This window comes from Grammomys surdaster, unplaced genomic scaffold (genome assembly GCF_004785775.1).
Source record: "Grammomys surdaster isolate TR1022 unplaced genomic scaffold, NIH_TR_1.0 125780, whole genome shotgun sequence".
NCBI classification, from domain to species: domain Eukaryota; kingdom Metazoa; phylum Chordata; class Mammalia; order Rodentia; family Muridae; genus Grammomys; species Grammomys surdaster.
The window spans coordinates 2460361-2473457 of record NW_021620611.1 but is presented as its reverse complement, the minus strand read 5'-3'; the positions used below and the strand labels follow the sequence as shown (position 1 = coordinate 2473457).

The 13097-nt window shown below is 37.3% G+C and overlaps 1 protein-coding gene across 3 annotated transcripts in view; it reads left to right on the top strand.

The window, feature by feature from the left end:
* Psd3 (pleckstrin and Sec7 domain containing 3) overlaps positions 1-13097 on the top strand; it is a 435293-nt gene that overhangs the window by 221489 nt on the left and 200707 nt on the right. For all 3 annotated transcript variants that reach the window (XM_028789051.1, XM_028789050.1, XM_028789052.1), the window contains exons 7-8: positions 1841-1953; positions 4288-4346. In XM_028789051.1, coding sequence (XP_028644884.1) covers positions 1841-1953; positions 4288-4346 — 172 coding nt within the window. The remainder of the gene's footprint in view (positions 1-1840; positions 1954-4287; positions 4347-13097) is intronic.

Sequence of the window (13097 nt, the reverse complement as noted above, 5' to 3'; positions counted from 1 at the left end):
TCTCTCTCTCTCTCTCTCTCTCTCTCTCTCTCTCTCTCTCTCTCTCTAAAATATTCTTTTGACTATGCTGAATACTTAATATACTTAGCATCATACAGTATTTTTTTATTGGGAGCTTGTTAGTTATGATGGTCTTACAGTTTAAATATGTTGTGATTTGTGACAGAATTTCCTTCTCTTCGTAAGCTGAGCTAATACTGCACTGTACAGAATGAGCACGGTTTTCTTCCCCACTTACAATCTACGTCTTTTCTATTGTGAATATTTCCGCAGTCAACATAGGCACATCCCTTCCTCCCTGAGACCCTACTTTGTTCAGTTGAATAAGAAGTTTGCAGTGTTGTCAGTTAAGAAGATTGTAGTTTTACTGACTATGAAATTAGAGGTCTTTGTCCCTTAAGTATTAAATTAACATAGTAAATACAAAATATTTTCAGATGATATTTTGTTATTAAACTCTTGAATGGGATAAAAGTAACTCAATGAATAGACTCTAAAGGGTGCATCTGTGAAACAGAGTGTCATAACTACTTTAGGCTGAGTGTTGCAAATGAAGGCACGCCAATACTCACTATGCTGCTGAACATATCAGCCGGTGAGCATTTAATCTTAGGAACCTCAGAGAGTCCTGATCATCTGGTATAATCCTTGAATTTTACAATTGAGATAACAAAAGCCTGGCGGTGAAGGATGGTGGTTATATTGGAGCAGTGTGCAGGCTGTTCTTGTTAGTTAATGAAACCATCTAAGATAGGGGAATGATTTAAATCTTTGCTTTGTGCTGTTATGTGTTTATTTCAAAAGTTCCAAGGAAATAGTGATCAGGGTTCTTTAGGATAATGAAGTACAAATCTCTAATAAAAAAGAAAACCGAATTTTCATAAAAATCAGATTTATTGCACAAAGTTTATGATAGAATTCCTAAAAGAATTAAGTGATCTTTATATGTAACATATTGCTTGCTATAAGGAACAGGTAAGGTTTTATTTCCCAATTTCGTTCTCATGTATCTATCAATGATGATGAGAAAACAGGCAAAATAAATGAACACAAATCGGCTGTGTATGAAGCAGTGCACCTGACATTTTAGAAGTCCACATATGGAGATTACCTGACTAAAGAACCCTACTATGTGGGACTTTAACACATAGCTGGTATGATTATGCATTGAGTTATTAATGTTTCAGTTTAATTTTTTAAGTTTTTGATTGATCTTTTAAGACCACCTATTCGACAGTTGCAATTGTCAATCACCTGTGGTGCTCAGGCTTAGCCTTTCTGTTTTCCCCTGACATATCTCATAGCTTATTTTTATTTTATTATTACTTTGGTGTGTGTAGGTATAGTATTTGAAGTGTTTGGGTGAATACAATCATGCATATGCTACAGCAAACATGGAAATTAGAGGACAGTTTGATACGTCTTGCCTACCACATTGTCTTTGAGGCAGGCCTCCATTTTTATTTTAGCTATTATGTTGAGTCCTGGAGGTAGCTGGCCTGTGAACTTCTGAGCAACTCTCTGTCTTGAACTCACTTCTCGGTAGGAGTTCTAGGAGTGTAGATGCATGCTACCAAATCCTGTTTTTCACAGGAAATCCTCACTCGGGTCCTCAAGCATGTGTGGCAAGCTTTTACTTGCTGAGACATCGCTCCTAGGCACACTTCTATGGTATTTAAATATCAGTGTGCTTATTGGGTAAGCATGTAGTGAGCGTTTTAGGGACTAGGGAGAGATGACTGTAGAGTGTCAGTGGATAACTCTTTACATTTCTCCACATCAGTTGTCACATATTACAGTGTAAACGTCTCAAACATTTCCCTCCTTTATTCTTTTCCAGGTATTTTTTAAAAGCATTTTCTCTTGTGGGAGAAACCCAGGAGCGCGAGAGAGTATTAATACATTTCTCCAATAGATATTTTTCTTGTAATCCAGACACTATCACCTCAAAAGGTAATCTAGCGGAAAGCTTGCAAGTTTTTTATGATTGTGGTTATTTTCCTTATTATAAAAGTTATATTTTATTGTAAAAACAAGTTATATTTAATTTACCTCCTTCTTGTGCATTTATTTAAATGCAATTTGCAATCATTAATTTCATTTCCTACTGTTTCCCTTTCATTTTTCATGTCATTATCTTTTTAAGGAAGGTTTAAGGGCGACATATTTTTGTTTTCATAATTATTTTTATTCTTTTAAAAATTCATAGTATGACAGTATGCTTTATTTATGTTGCCATTCTATGCTCAGCTTTGCCACTCAGGGATTCTCTGTGCAAAGCAGTTTGTACTACATTACTGCTCTTCTGACTTCTCGTACTTCTGTCCCTCTACATCTTGAAACCCGTGTGTGTTTAGCTCAGTGACAGCTTTTGTATATTTATGTGTCTCATTGGAGCCTTGCTGAATCTTTGGTGCTCTTGTTTGATATTAATGAAAATCTTTGTAGCTGTTTTTCATGTATGGCTTTAATGAACTATGGTTTGTTTGTGGCACTGTTTAAACAGCGTAGAATAATATTTAACTGTTCTTACAACCGTCCTACCCAAAAGGAGAGTCTGTTTCCACTTAAAATACTATAGATATGAATACTTTCAGTTTTAAGTGAAGGCATATTTATTTTTAAATGGGAAGTTTCTCAAAAATGTATTAATTTTGGTGTAAATTGATAAGATAGACAAGGAATAGAGACTGCCAGTTACCAACGTCTCTGCTCACCCTACTCCCTCGGGCCGCAGCTAGTGAGCTCAGCATTGATTATTAATATCACATCCTTATGGGGAAACTGGTACTACTTGGACCGTTTATATCACAGGGTCAGCACCAGCTAGAGAACCTAAGAAGTGGAAGAAGGTTGTTTTCATTACGTTTGGAGGTGTAAGATGTTAACATGCTCGCACACAGTAAGGCATGTGGGGGTGTCTGCACTTGCTCTCGATGATGGTGTTTTGAGTGTTGGCTACTGCCTTTTACAGTAATTCCAGGAGTTAGTTTTGACTGTGTGATAAGCAAATGGAATGGGGATAAATACGCTAAGAGACATATATAAAGACATAGAAGGGAAAACCACCTACTAAAGTAAAAGTTTTGCTTTTGAAAACAAGCTGTCTTTTTTGTGTATTTGGCATAAATTAATACAGTTTTCACTTTATTTAAAACTATTTACATCTGTTTGTTATACTTGGGTTCAGAATTAGTAAGGAGAAAAACTAACTCTGATATTTGGAGATAAGATGTTTAGCTATGTATACTTTTGTGTGTGTGTGTGTTTTGATTCTTTTTTTAAAAAAATAGTTTATTTATTTTTTCTCAAATCGTAATTCATTCACACAGGGGTTATAAACACAGAAAGGCAGGATGTGGGGAAGGGGATGACACCGGAGCGTGGGTGTTCAGGGGGAATACAGATATCTTTCAGAACAGGGTATCGACTGGGTGAAGGTTCAGGGGACAGGTCACTATGACTCTGCCTATGATAGCTATGCATACTTTTTATTTTACTGTATAAAGTAAAATGAAATGATAATCTCATTTAAGTATGAAATGTTATTTCAGACTTTGGCCACATTTTTGTGAATACTTAATTTTTTAATCCTCCCAGAATATTTCAGTGTTTTACTTTTGGGTTCATCCATAACATCCCGGGGAGGGGGGGAAGTTCTATCTAAATGTGTCCTTTAAAGAGTGTTGTAAAAATATGTTTTTTATCTGTATATTTTAAGTATTAAATGATTTATTTTCAGTTTGATACTATAAGCCTCAGAAAATTGGGGAAAATATAGATCAAATGAAATGCTTTATCATCCAGATATTTTGATGGATTCTTCTAGAAATATTTATATTTAATGGAACCATACTGCACACAGTATGTTTCTCATACTAATTATCAAGTGTCTTTCCACTTACTTTAGCCAGTGTCCCTGTACAGCATTCCTAATGTCCTCAAAATTATAGCTTTGTTTCTGAAGAGTCACCGGTGTCCCATGATGAACAATGTTTGTCTCTGTGTTTTTGTGTTTATGTAGATCCTTAATTGTTTTTTACTGTAAAGCCCCAGATGAGTTGCTGCGTTAAAGGACACTGATACAGTCTTTGCACATGTAATGCCAAATTGCTCATCAGAGAACTGGTACTGATTTATCAATAGAAGAGTTCAACTTTGCACATTGGAAGTTTATAATTAAACTCATTCCCTTATGCTTTCCAAACAAAGGCAGTTATGTCTGGTACAGCACTGTGTTTTAAGCCTTTGTATGTGCTATGCTAACAGTAGGCCCTGTTTTTGCAGATGGAGTTCATTGCCTCACCTGTGCTCTGATGCTCCTCAACACAGATCTACATGGCCATGTAAGTGTATGCCTATGGTGCTGTCTCACCCAAGCTGCAGCACCACAAGCTTGTCGTTGCTTTTGTGGTTATACATCTTTTCCTCCGCTCCCCCTTGCTGTATTGTGTGGAACATTCCCATATCAAGCAGATAAATGTAATATATTCCCCCACCCCCTCAAAAAGTCTCATTCCTTCCACAAGCTAGTGCAGAGAGTAATTTAAAAAACAAACTATATTTTGTAGTTGCCTGGTATGGTTTTAACGTGTGTATTCTGTTTTATCTTTCTCCACCAGATGGCAGACAGAAATTTTACTTGTTTGAGATTTTGTTTTGTCATCTCTTAGCTAGGTATTCTAGTGGCTGATATATACAGTTGGAAAGGTAATGTATTAGAACTGAAATTGTGACTTAAGTTTTAATAGATATAACAATTTAGTCTTATGGGCAGTGATGACGCACGCCTTTAATCCCAGCACTTGGGAGACAGAGGCAGGCGGATTTCTGAGTTCGAGGCCAGCCTGGTCTACAGAGTGAGTTCCAGGACAGCCAGGCCTACACAGAGAATCCCTGTCTTGAAAAAACCAAAGGAAAAAAAAAAGGAAAACAATTTAGTCTTTTATGAATTCTTTAATCATCTGTTTTGTTAACTGGCTAAAAAATCAAAATAAAATCCATCACAAAGCCAACTGTCTCATCACCTATTTAAAATAAAATATATACTTCATAAATTTATAATTTATAAACTATTACCTCCAATAGAAATGAAATTTTTTATAGTTTTAATTATCAACTGCACCTTTGAGGAAAATGAGACTATTTTAAGTAAATATAAACTAATTTATATTTATTTAGAATAGTTCTAGTTTCATGTATTTTTGAAGGACAAAATCAAGTTTTTATGTAATTGAATGTCTCAGCCTTTGACATAATATATTTTATTTTATGATCTTACTCGGTATGTGAAAATGACTACTATATAGCAGCCATCTGTCCCAGTTTTCCAGATCACACAGTTCTCTTAGTACTGCAGAGCTCCTCTGTAAGGAAGCTAATGTGGAGCTCTGAGTGTGAGATCTCTAAGTTGAACTAACTATTATCAGAGGTGGAGAAAGAGTTCCCCCAGCAGCCAGGAGAAGGGGAACTTGAATAAATAGATCATACTGTTAATATAATCTTAACATATCTAAAAGTACTCAGAAGTTCCCTTTTGCAAGTTTTAAAGGATAATCTAAAATAAATTGGTGGACTGGAGACATGTAGCAGGTGTTCAGAAATCACACCCATCAAGAGTCTAGAACTTTCTGGAACACTTCTTGGATTGTAGGATAATAGCATGTCACACAGAAGTGAAGGTATTACAATTCCCTCAGTGAGCACCTTGAAGTGTTTGAATCCAGCATTTCTCCATCTGGTTAAGTGGAAGACCAGACCATGGCTTGTCCACTCCTTTGCTAGGGACAGACAATAGGTGTATTTACAACATGGTTCTATGAGTCCCATGATGATGAGTACCTCCTGTCCCTCTTTCCCTCCATTTTGTTTGCTTGACTTTTTTTTCAAGAAGGGTCATTTCAAGCATAGGTGTGCCCATGTAACATTGACCTATCCAATGACGTTCAGCATAAAGAAGCCTCTACATAGAAATGCTTTTCAAGTCCCATCAGCATAAATGGTTGTGTGTTTATAATCTTTTAAGAATTATCTGATAATAGAAATATGTACGAATATTTCATTCTTGTTGAAACATGTTGAGGTTATCATACAATGTCTGTAAAAGTTGTTAGATTTGAGATATTTATTTCTATTAAGTCCTGGATTGCTTTAAACAAGCCAGTAATGCTTTAATAATGCCTTGAGTTAAGCCTACATCTTACTGCTCATAATAATTTGAAATAAAGTAGCAAGTATAGCTGTGAGGTCTAATATTTATTCAAATCACCCACTGTGGTTGAATGCAGACATACTGAGGATATCCTGGTCTGTCACCACAGCTGCAGAATCATGAGGGCTAGACTGTTTGTCTAATCCCAGCTTCAGACCTCTTGAGGATGAAGGCAGTTTAATAAAGCAGCATGCACTGGGCATGGGCACACTCTTGTAATCTTAGAAGTTGGGAAACTGAGATAGGAGCATTGAGAGTTTGAGGCCAGCAAGGGCAACATAGAGGTACACTGCTAAGCAAAGAGAAGCAAGCAAACAAATAAATTATTACATTTCCTTTGACACCTAGGATGAACGATATTTTAATGTTGCCTTTAGTTGTCCCAAATATAGACAGTTAGCAGTTGTTTGTCTAAAGTAGCAAGTGCTTGATACAAAAAGAGGAAATTGTAATTACAGTAAAATTTTCTAGATTACTACCTGGCTTGTATTTTCAGTGGTAGTTAGCTTTCAGCCTTGCCTGAGAGTGTAAAAGTATGTACTATGTACTTAGGGCTGTCAAGTGTTCAGGTTTTATGTAACAATTTTCTCTATTATACAATTCATACTATAATAAATCTTAGAATCTATAGATGCTATCATAAGAACTAACCATCTGAAAATGTGTTTTTTTTTCTTATTTTTGTCTCTGGATTTATTTTAAAAATAAACTTTCCTTCTAGGTGGTAAGTGTCCATAATTCTGGATGTAGATTTTTCTTGCATCATAATTGCCTGGTCTATTCTAGTCTGTGTGTGACTGGTTAGCATGGCCATCCTGAGGCTGAATCATTCAGAAGATGAGTGAGTTCTTTCTAGTGTTTGCGTCTTCCTTTTGCCTTACTCTGCTCTACTGCATAGACCATCACCATCTCCTGCTTGCTCCAGTGCCAGAATAACCCTGTGGGGTAAACTAATGAGCCATTTCCCTCCTCTTCTGTACCATCCTGCCATAGCAGCAACACAGCAGCATGACTTTCTAAGAAATGCTAAATCCAGTTTGCCCTCATGCCTTCTACAGGGACGGGCTAACTGGGAAGATTAATTGATTTGGGCTTTTTTTTTTTTTCTGGCTTGGTTTTGTGAGTCTTTTCTTTAAGAATGATGCTATGCAAATGCATTGGAATGGATCCTTGTTCATCCTGCTGTCTTCACTATTAAGATAATGGAATGAATACTAATCTAACAACCTCCAGTAGGCAGCTCCACATTACATGCTGCAACACGTTTCTCTCTTGTCTGTGTATCCTCTCACTCACCAAATACCAGCAGTGTTCCTATACTGTTTTAAGTTCTGTACCATTTGGACAGGCATTAGCAATGAGAAAAGTGTTTAGTCAATGCTCCTATATCATTGGTGATTAGGCTGGTTACCATTAATCAGATTTAACTGAAGGCATGTTTTGCAGGTAATCAAGAAGCAGTTGTAGAAAAACATCATCAAGGTTTTAAAAATTCACATTGAGTTACAGTTAAGCCCCATTAAATAGGCTAAAGAAAAACATGAAGTGTGTACACATACACACACTTTTTTTTTCAGACAAATCTATTGTTGTTCTTTACTATCCGCTTTTAAATATAAATGAATGGTTTGTCATTATGTCAGCAACAGTATCTTGTTTATACTTATCTGAGTATTCTTGTAGATTATGTAAATGCCTTGTAGTTGTGATAACATGGCTGACTTGTTCAGTAATCCCTTTTTTAATGTTTAACTATCTGCAAGGTTTATATGCTATTAAATGTCTGTACATTTAGATAAATGAATTATAGTACTAAGTACTAAGCATGCTAAAATTGCTTGGGATATGGAAGTAAGATTGACATCTTTGTTTAGACTTTATTGGAAATACTATAAATATAAGGATTTGACATAAGTGCATAAGTTTCATTTCTGTGTGGATAAAATTTAACATGAGTTCTATTGGCTGAGTGTAACTAGTTTTGAAGCATGTTCAGCCTCCCCATGTTCCTTCCCCTGCCAACCAGTGTGATTATTGCCTGGTCTGATGACAGGTGGCAGGGGCAAGAGACTAGATAGGACTGGTTACCTCATGGTGATGAGGATGGTGATTGGGGACAGGAATTTAAACACAGACGTGACTTGCAATGAAGAGTGAACTAATAGTATGAACATTGTTGTCCAAATCCACAAATCCACAGTTAACAAATCTCAAGAAATATGCAACCCAGTGTCTGTCTGTCCAAACTCAGAACAAGATTAGAGTCTGTGGTGAGGCAGTTACTTAGATAAATCTGTGTCAGGAGTTGACTCTTTAAGGTTGTTGTCTGTGATTTTCAGCAGCGACTTTCTCCAGCGTTGCTCAGTGCTCCTCAGTATTGGCAGATCCGCTCACCAGGTGGTGTAGTAGAGAGGAAGCTTCTCCTGCCTTCATTGGTTCCTGTACAGATCCCTTGTCCTGGGCTTACTGAGTTTTCTCCCTGTGGTCACTGTTTAACATGAGGCATAATCTTGTGTTTGCTATTAAGATAGGAATTAAACAGAGGATCGTTTGGAAAAGAAAGAACTAAGTGTACATTTTGTAACAGACTAATCTTAAAATCTAGGAAGAGTTCCTTCACAGCAGTGAGTTTCTTTTGCAGCCAGTAAAATGAATTCTTGGATCGACTTTGTAGGAATTTAAATGGTAGAGAATTATTTGGTTTATTTGCAGTACTGGAAGACAACTGTAAAGTTTTTAATTAAGACAGTAGTTTTTATTTTCTTTTATTGTATTGTTTTTCCTTCATTTTTGAAAATTCACACATGTATCCAATGAAATTATGATCATACCATACCCAGTCTTCTACCTCCAACTTTCCATTATCCTCCCCATCATCACCCTCCCTGTTTCATGGCTTACTTTATGTCCTTGGTAACCCACAAGTCCAATGAATGCTGCCCATCTGTATGTGCATGGGCGTGTGTCACTCACTCGTGCACGAGAAACGACTCTCCACTTCCCAGCAGTTCTACATGCAAAGGCTTTAACAGCCCTCCATAAAGATGATAAACCATGTGTACTTCGTGCCCTTGGCAGTTCCTGTGTCTGTACTTATTATTGTAAGGAGCCTTGTGCCTGCAGTCCTCCCTCCTAGCTTCCCTCTGTCTTCCTCTCTATGCTGCCCTGTAGTTTTGGTGTCGTCTGCTATGGACCTATCCCAAGGTATAAGTCTAATAAAGGATATTAGCTGTGAGTGTCATTTCTGCTAAGTCAGCCCTTTCCATATGGTCTTTTCTCCCTATGGCAGTGGTTCTCAACCTTCCTAATGCTGTGACCCTTTAATAATCTTCATCTTGTAGTGACTTCCCATGCATAAAATTACTTTGTTGCTACTTTATAACTATAATTTTGCTACTGTTATGAGTTGTAATATAAATATCTGATATGAGACTCCTTGACTCACAGGTTGAGAACTGATAGCATATGGTGTTATGCCTTTTCTCTTGATTTGAGTTCCCAGCCATAATGGCTTACCAGACTAATCATGTGGGACTTCTCAACAATGCTGAAAGGCCACAGAAGCCCTGTATGCTCAGATCTAAAAGTATTGAGGATTTCTAGTTGAGATATTTTCACCATTATTATGTGTTAAAAATATCTCTTTATTACCAGAAAGAGTGTAATGGACTAGACAGAGAATCCAGCCTTCAGCTGTGGAATGCTTTTACAGAAAAATGTCATGGCTTGAATTTTTTAATTTTAGAATGACCTTTAGAATGCAGTGCCACTCACTGTCGTATTGGCCACTGTGTAAATTTTAATAGGAGTGAATCTGTAAGTGTGAGAGTTTAATTATGCACTAGTCAATTTCATCCCATTCTGTGACCTCTGAAAAGGAAACCTTTTCCGTTCCTCTGCTTCTTCACTTCAGTTTATTTAAGTTTGTTATTCCCGGTTTGAGAACATAAACTATGTCACAGTGGTTATCTCTGGGGTCAGTGGGCTCATTTAGTGTCTTAGAGGATCTGTCTAATACATTACCCAATCATTGCTTCACCTTGTGAATTTTTATAGCTGTGTGATAAGAAAGACAGGTGAACCTCATTTTAAGTCACCTTTACCCTCCCTCCCTCCCTCCCTCCTTCCCTCCCTCCCTCCTTCCCTCCCTCCCCCTTTCCTCCATGCCTTGGGGAGAGAAGGATGTAAGGATGAGAATGAAGACAGTGATTGAAAGCTGGATGGATCTCTGTTCTCCATGCCTCAGCTTATTCCCTCCCATGACAGCCACATTAAAAGGAAAATTAAATCTTTCTGTTTGACAGAGTTCAATGTGTCTGATTTCCTCAACATTAGAAACCCATAGTGTTCTAACTATGTGCTGGTAAAATCTATACTTTGGACATTTCTCTAATTTAGAGAGTATTTAGATTCTTAAAATCTTTGAAGACCCAAACAGACATTTTTTTTTCATATGTTTGGTTTTTTGGTATGTTTTACTACATTCTACATCATGGGTTGAATCTAATGAAACTTCAAAGTCATTATTTGATCATTAAAGCCTACTAAATGAACAACATAGTTTTTATATTCTTGAATTATACTTTATGTTCTGAGAAAATGTAGTGGAAATAGTAGCATTTACATCTTTGTGAGTCATTTTACCGTTTGAACTAATAGAAGACAGCTAGATTTTTTTGTGTCTGCTTCTATACTTAAGCTATTGCAATATGTCAAAAGTTATATAGCTCCTAGAATTCTTTTGTGAACACTTGTGAGAGAATGTGAGTGAATCAGTAAATGCTTTTAGTATTAGGACAAAACAGGTCAGAGCTTATTAAAACCTGGAACAAGGACCCCAGCACTGAAAACTCACATAGTACAGGATGGTTTTTTTTAACCACATTCAGTGGCAATATGTTACAGGGGAGGTGCAGAAAACCCCACCAAGATTGCATCTCTCCTTAATGTTGGATTTTCTTTTTATTTTTTTAATGGTTTTTGAGACAGGGTTTTTCTGTGTAGCACTGGATATACTGGAACTTACTCTGTAGACCAGGCTGGCCTCGAACACAGAGATCTACCAACCTCTACCTACCAGATGCAGGGATTTAAAAGAGATATATACCACCAGCACCTGGTTGGATTATCAACCTCTTAAATCTGTGATTGTAGTTTCTGAAAGAAGGCACTTCATATTGTAGACTCCTGCTTTAAAAAATCTGTCTACTTTTGCGATTATAATTTAATTGTTTGTCCCTTCACTTATCCTCCCACATACTTCCCCCACTCTCCTTTAATTCCATGGCCTCTTTTTAAATTGTTTGTTTTTGTATGCATATATGTATTTATATGTACAAATATAATCTGTTGAGTCAATATAATGTTACTTGTATAGTAGTGACCTGACTGGGGAAATAGGAATGGGGACCTTCTTAAAGAAGGGCAGGGAGGTAAATATAGAAGAAGGCTAGAAGAGAGTATAGCAGAAAGTGGGATACAAGAGACCTGATAAGAGACATGGTGACGGGGAACCTCCTAGGGACAGGAGAGGGAGGTAAACCCAGGAGGAGGAGGAAGGGGGTAGAATAGCAGTATCAATAGCTGAAAGGCACAGGCATCACAATTTCTTTAGAAAACACTAAAGCACATAATTATGTGTATATGTATGCATATAGTTTTAATGAACTTTATCATCTGGGCTAATGGAACTCCCCAAAGAGCTAAAGACCACTTAAGAGAAACCCCAGTACCAGACATGAGAAGCCCTCTTTTGGATTGTTGGCCAGGGCTGTCAGAGTGATTTGAAATTGCAGATTGCTTTGTCCTACAGTGGTGCTTCTAAAAAGATGGACACCTGAGGGCAGTAGAACACAATCCACTTCTCTGAGAGAGAGGCAGACAAACAAGACCAAAAGCAGAGCTGTTTAGCAGGGCTATGTCCCTGAAGTGATTATCAAGTCAGTAGTGTACTTTTCCTCATGTGTTGTAACATGTTGGAGGAGGTGGGACTGTGTGGGAGTCTATGCCGGCTGTGTTCTAATAACTCAAGGTTTATGAGGCTGGGCTGTACACAGAGACAGAGCTGTTAGCTTCTCCGAAAGCATGCTTTCCACAAAGCTCCAGCTCTTAACACTACTGAACCTAATTTCATGCTCATTCTACTTAATTCTTCAACCCCTAGCTTGGAATCTATTCTGTGGTGCACTTGCACGGAGGACAATTTCTTCAGAGTTCTAGCTCTACTGGTCCCTTTAGGTCAGAGACTACTAGATTAGAGTTGAAACTTGATAGAAGGTTCCATATTTTTTGTCAGGAACAGTATTTGTTTGTTTAGTTGGAGCTTGGGTAGCTTTGTTAACAAAAGTCTCTGTTTCCCCCAGTTTCATGCATTATAACACAACAGTTTGGAACTGCCTTTCTAATGGAGTGGATGAAAATCTATGAACTAAGGGAAAACCTGAAATTGCAATTACATCTTTTAAGAGCTTCATCTGTTTCAATGCTAACTCATATTAGGCCACAGGTCGACAAAATAGTAATCATAGGCAAAAGTTCATCTCAGGTGTGTGTGTTAAGTTTTATTGGAACACATCCACACCTACTTATAAAAATCTTTATGTAGTGATGACAATGTTGAGCAGTTGTTGTTGAGAACATATGGTCTGCAAGGTCTGAAATATTAGCTATCAGACTCTTTATAGAAATTTATAGAATTTGGCTGTTTAAGACTTCTTTAAAGGCTGGAGAGAAAGTTCTGTGTTTAAAAACACTTATTCTTACAGAAAATCTGAGGTCAAAGTCCCAGCATCTGTATGACAGCTCACATCCATCTCTAGGACAAGATGTCTAGTCTGCCCCTCTCTCTCTCTCTCTCTCTCTCTCTCTCTCTCTCTCTCTCTCTCTC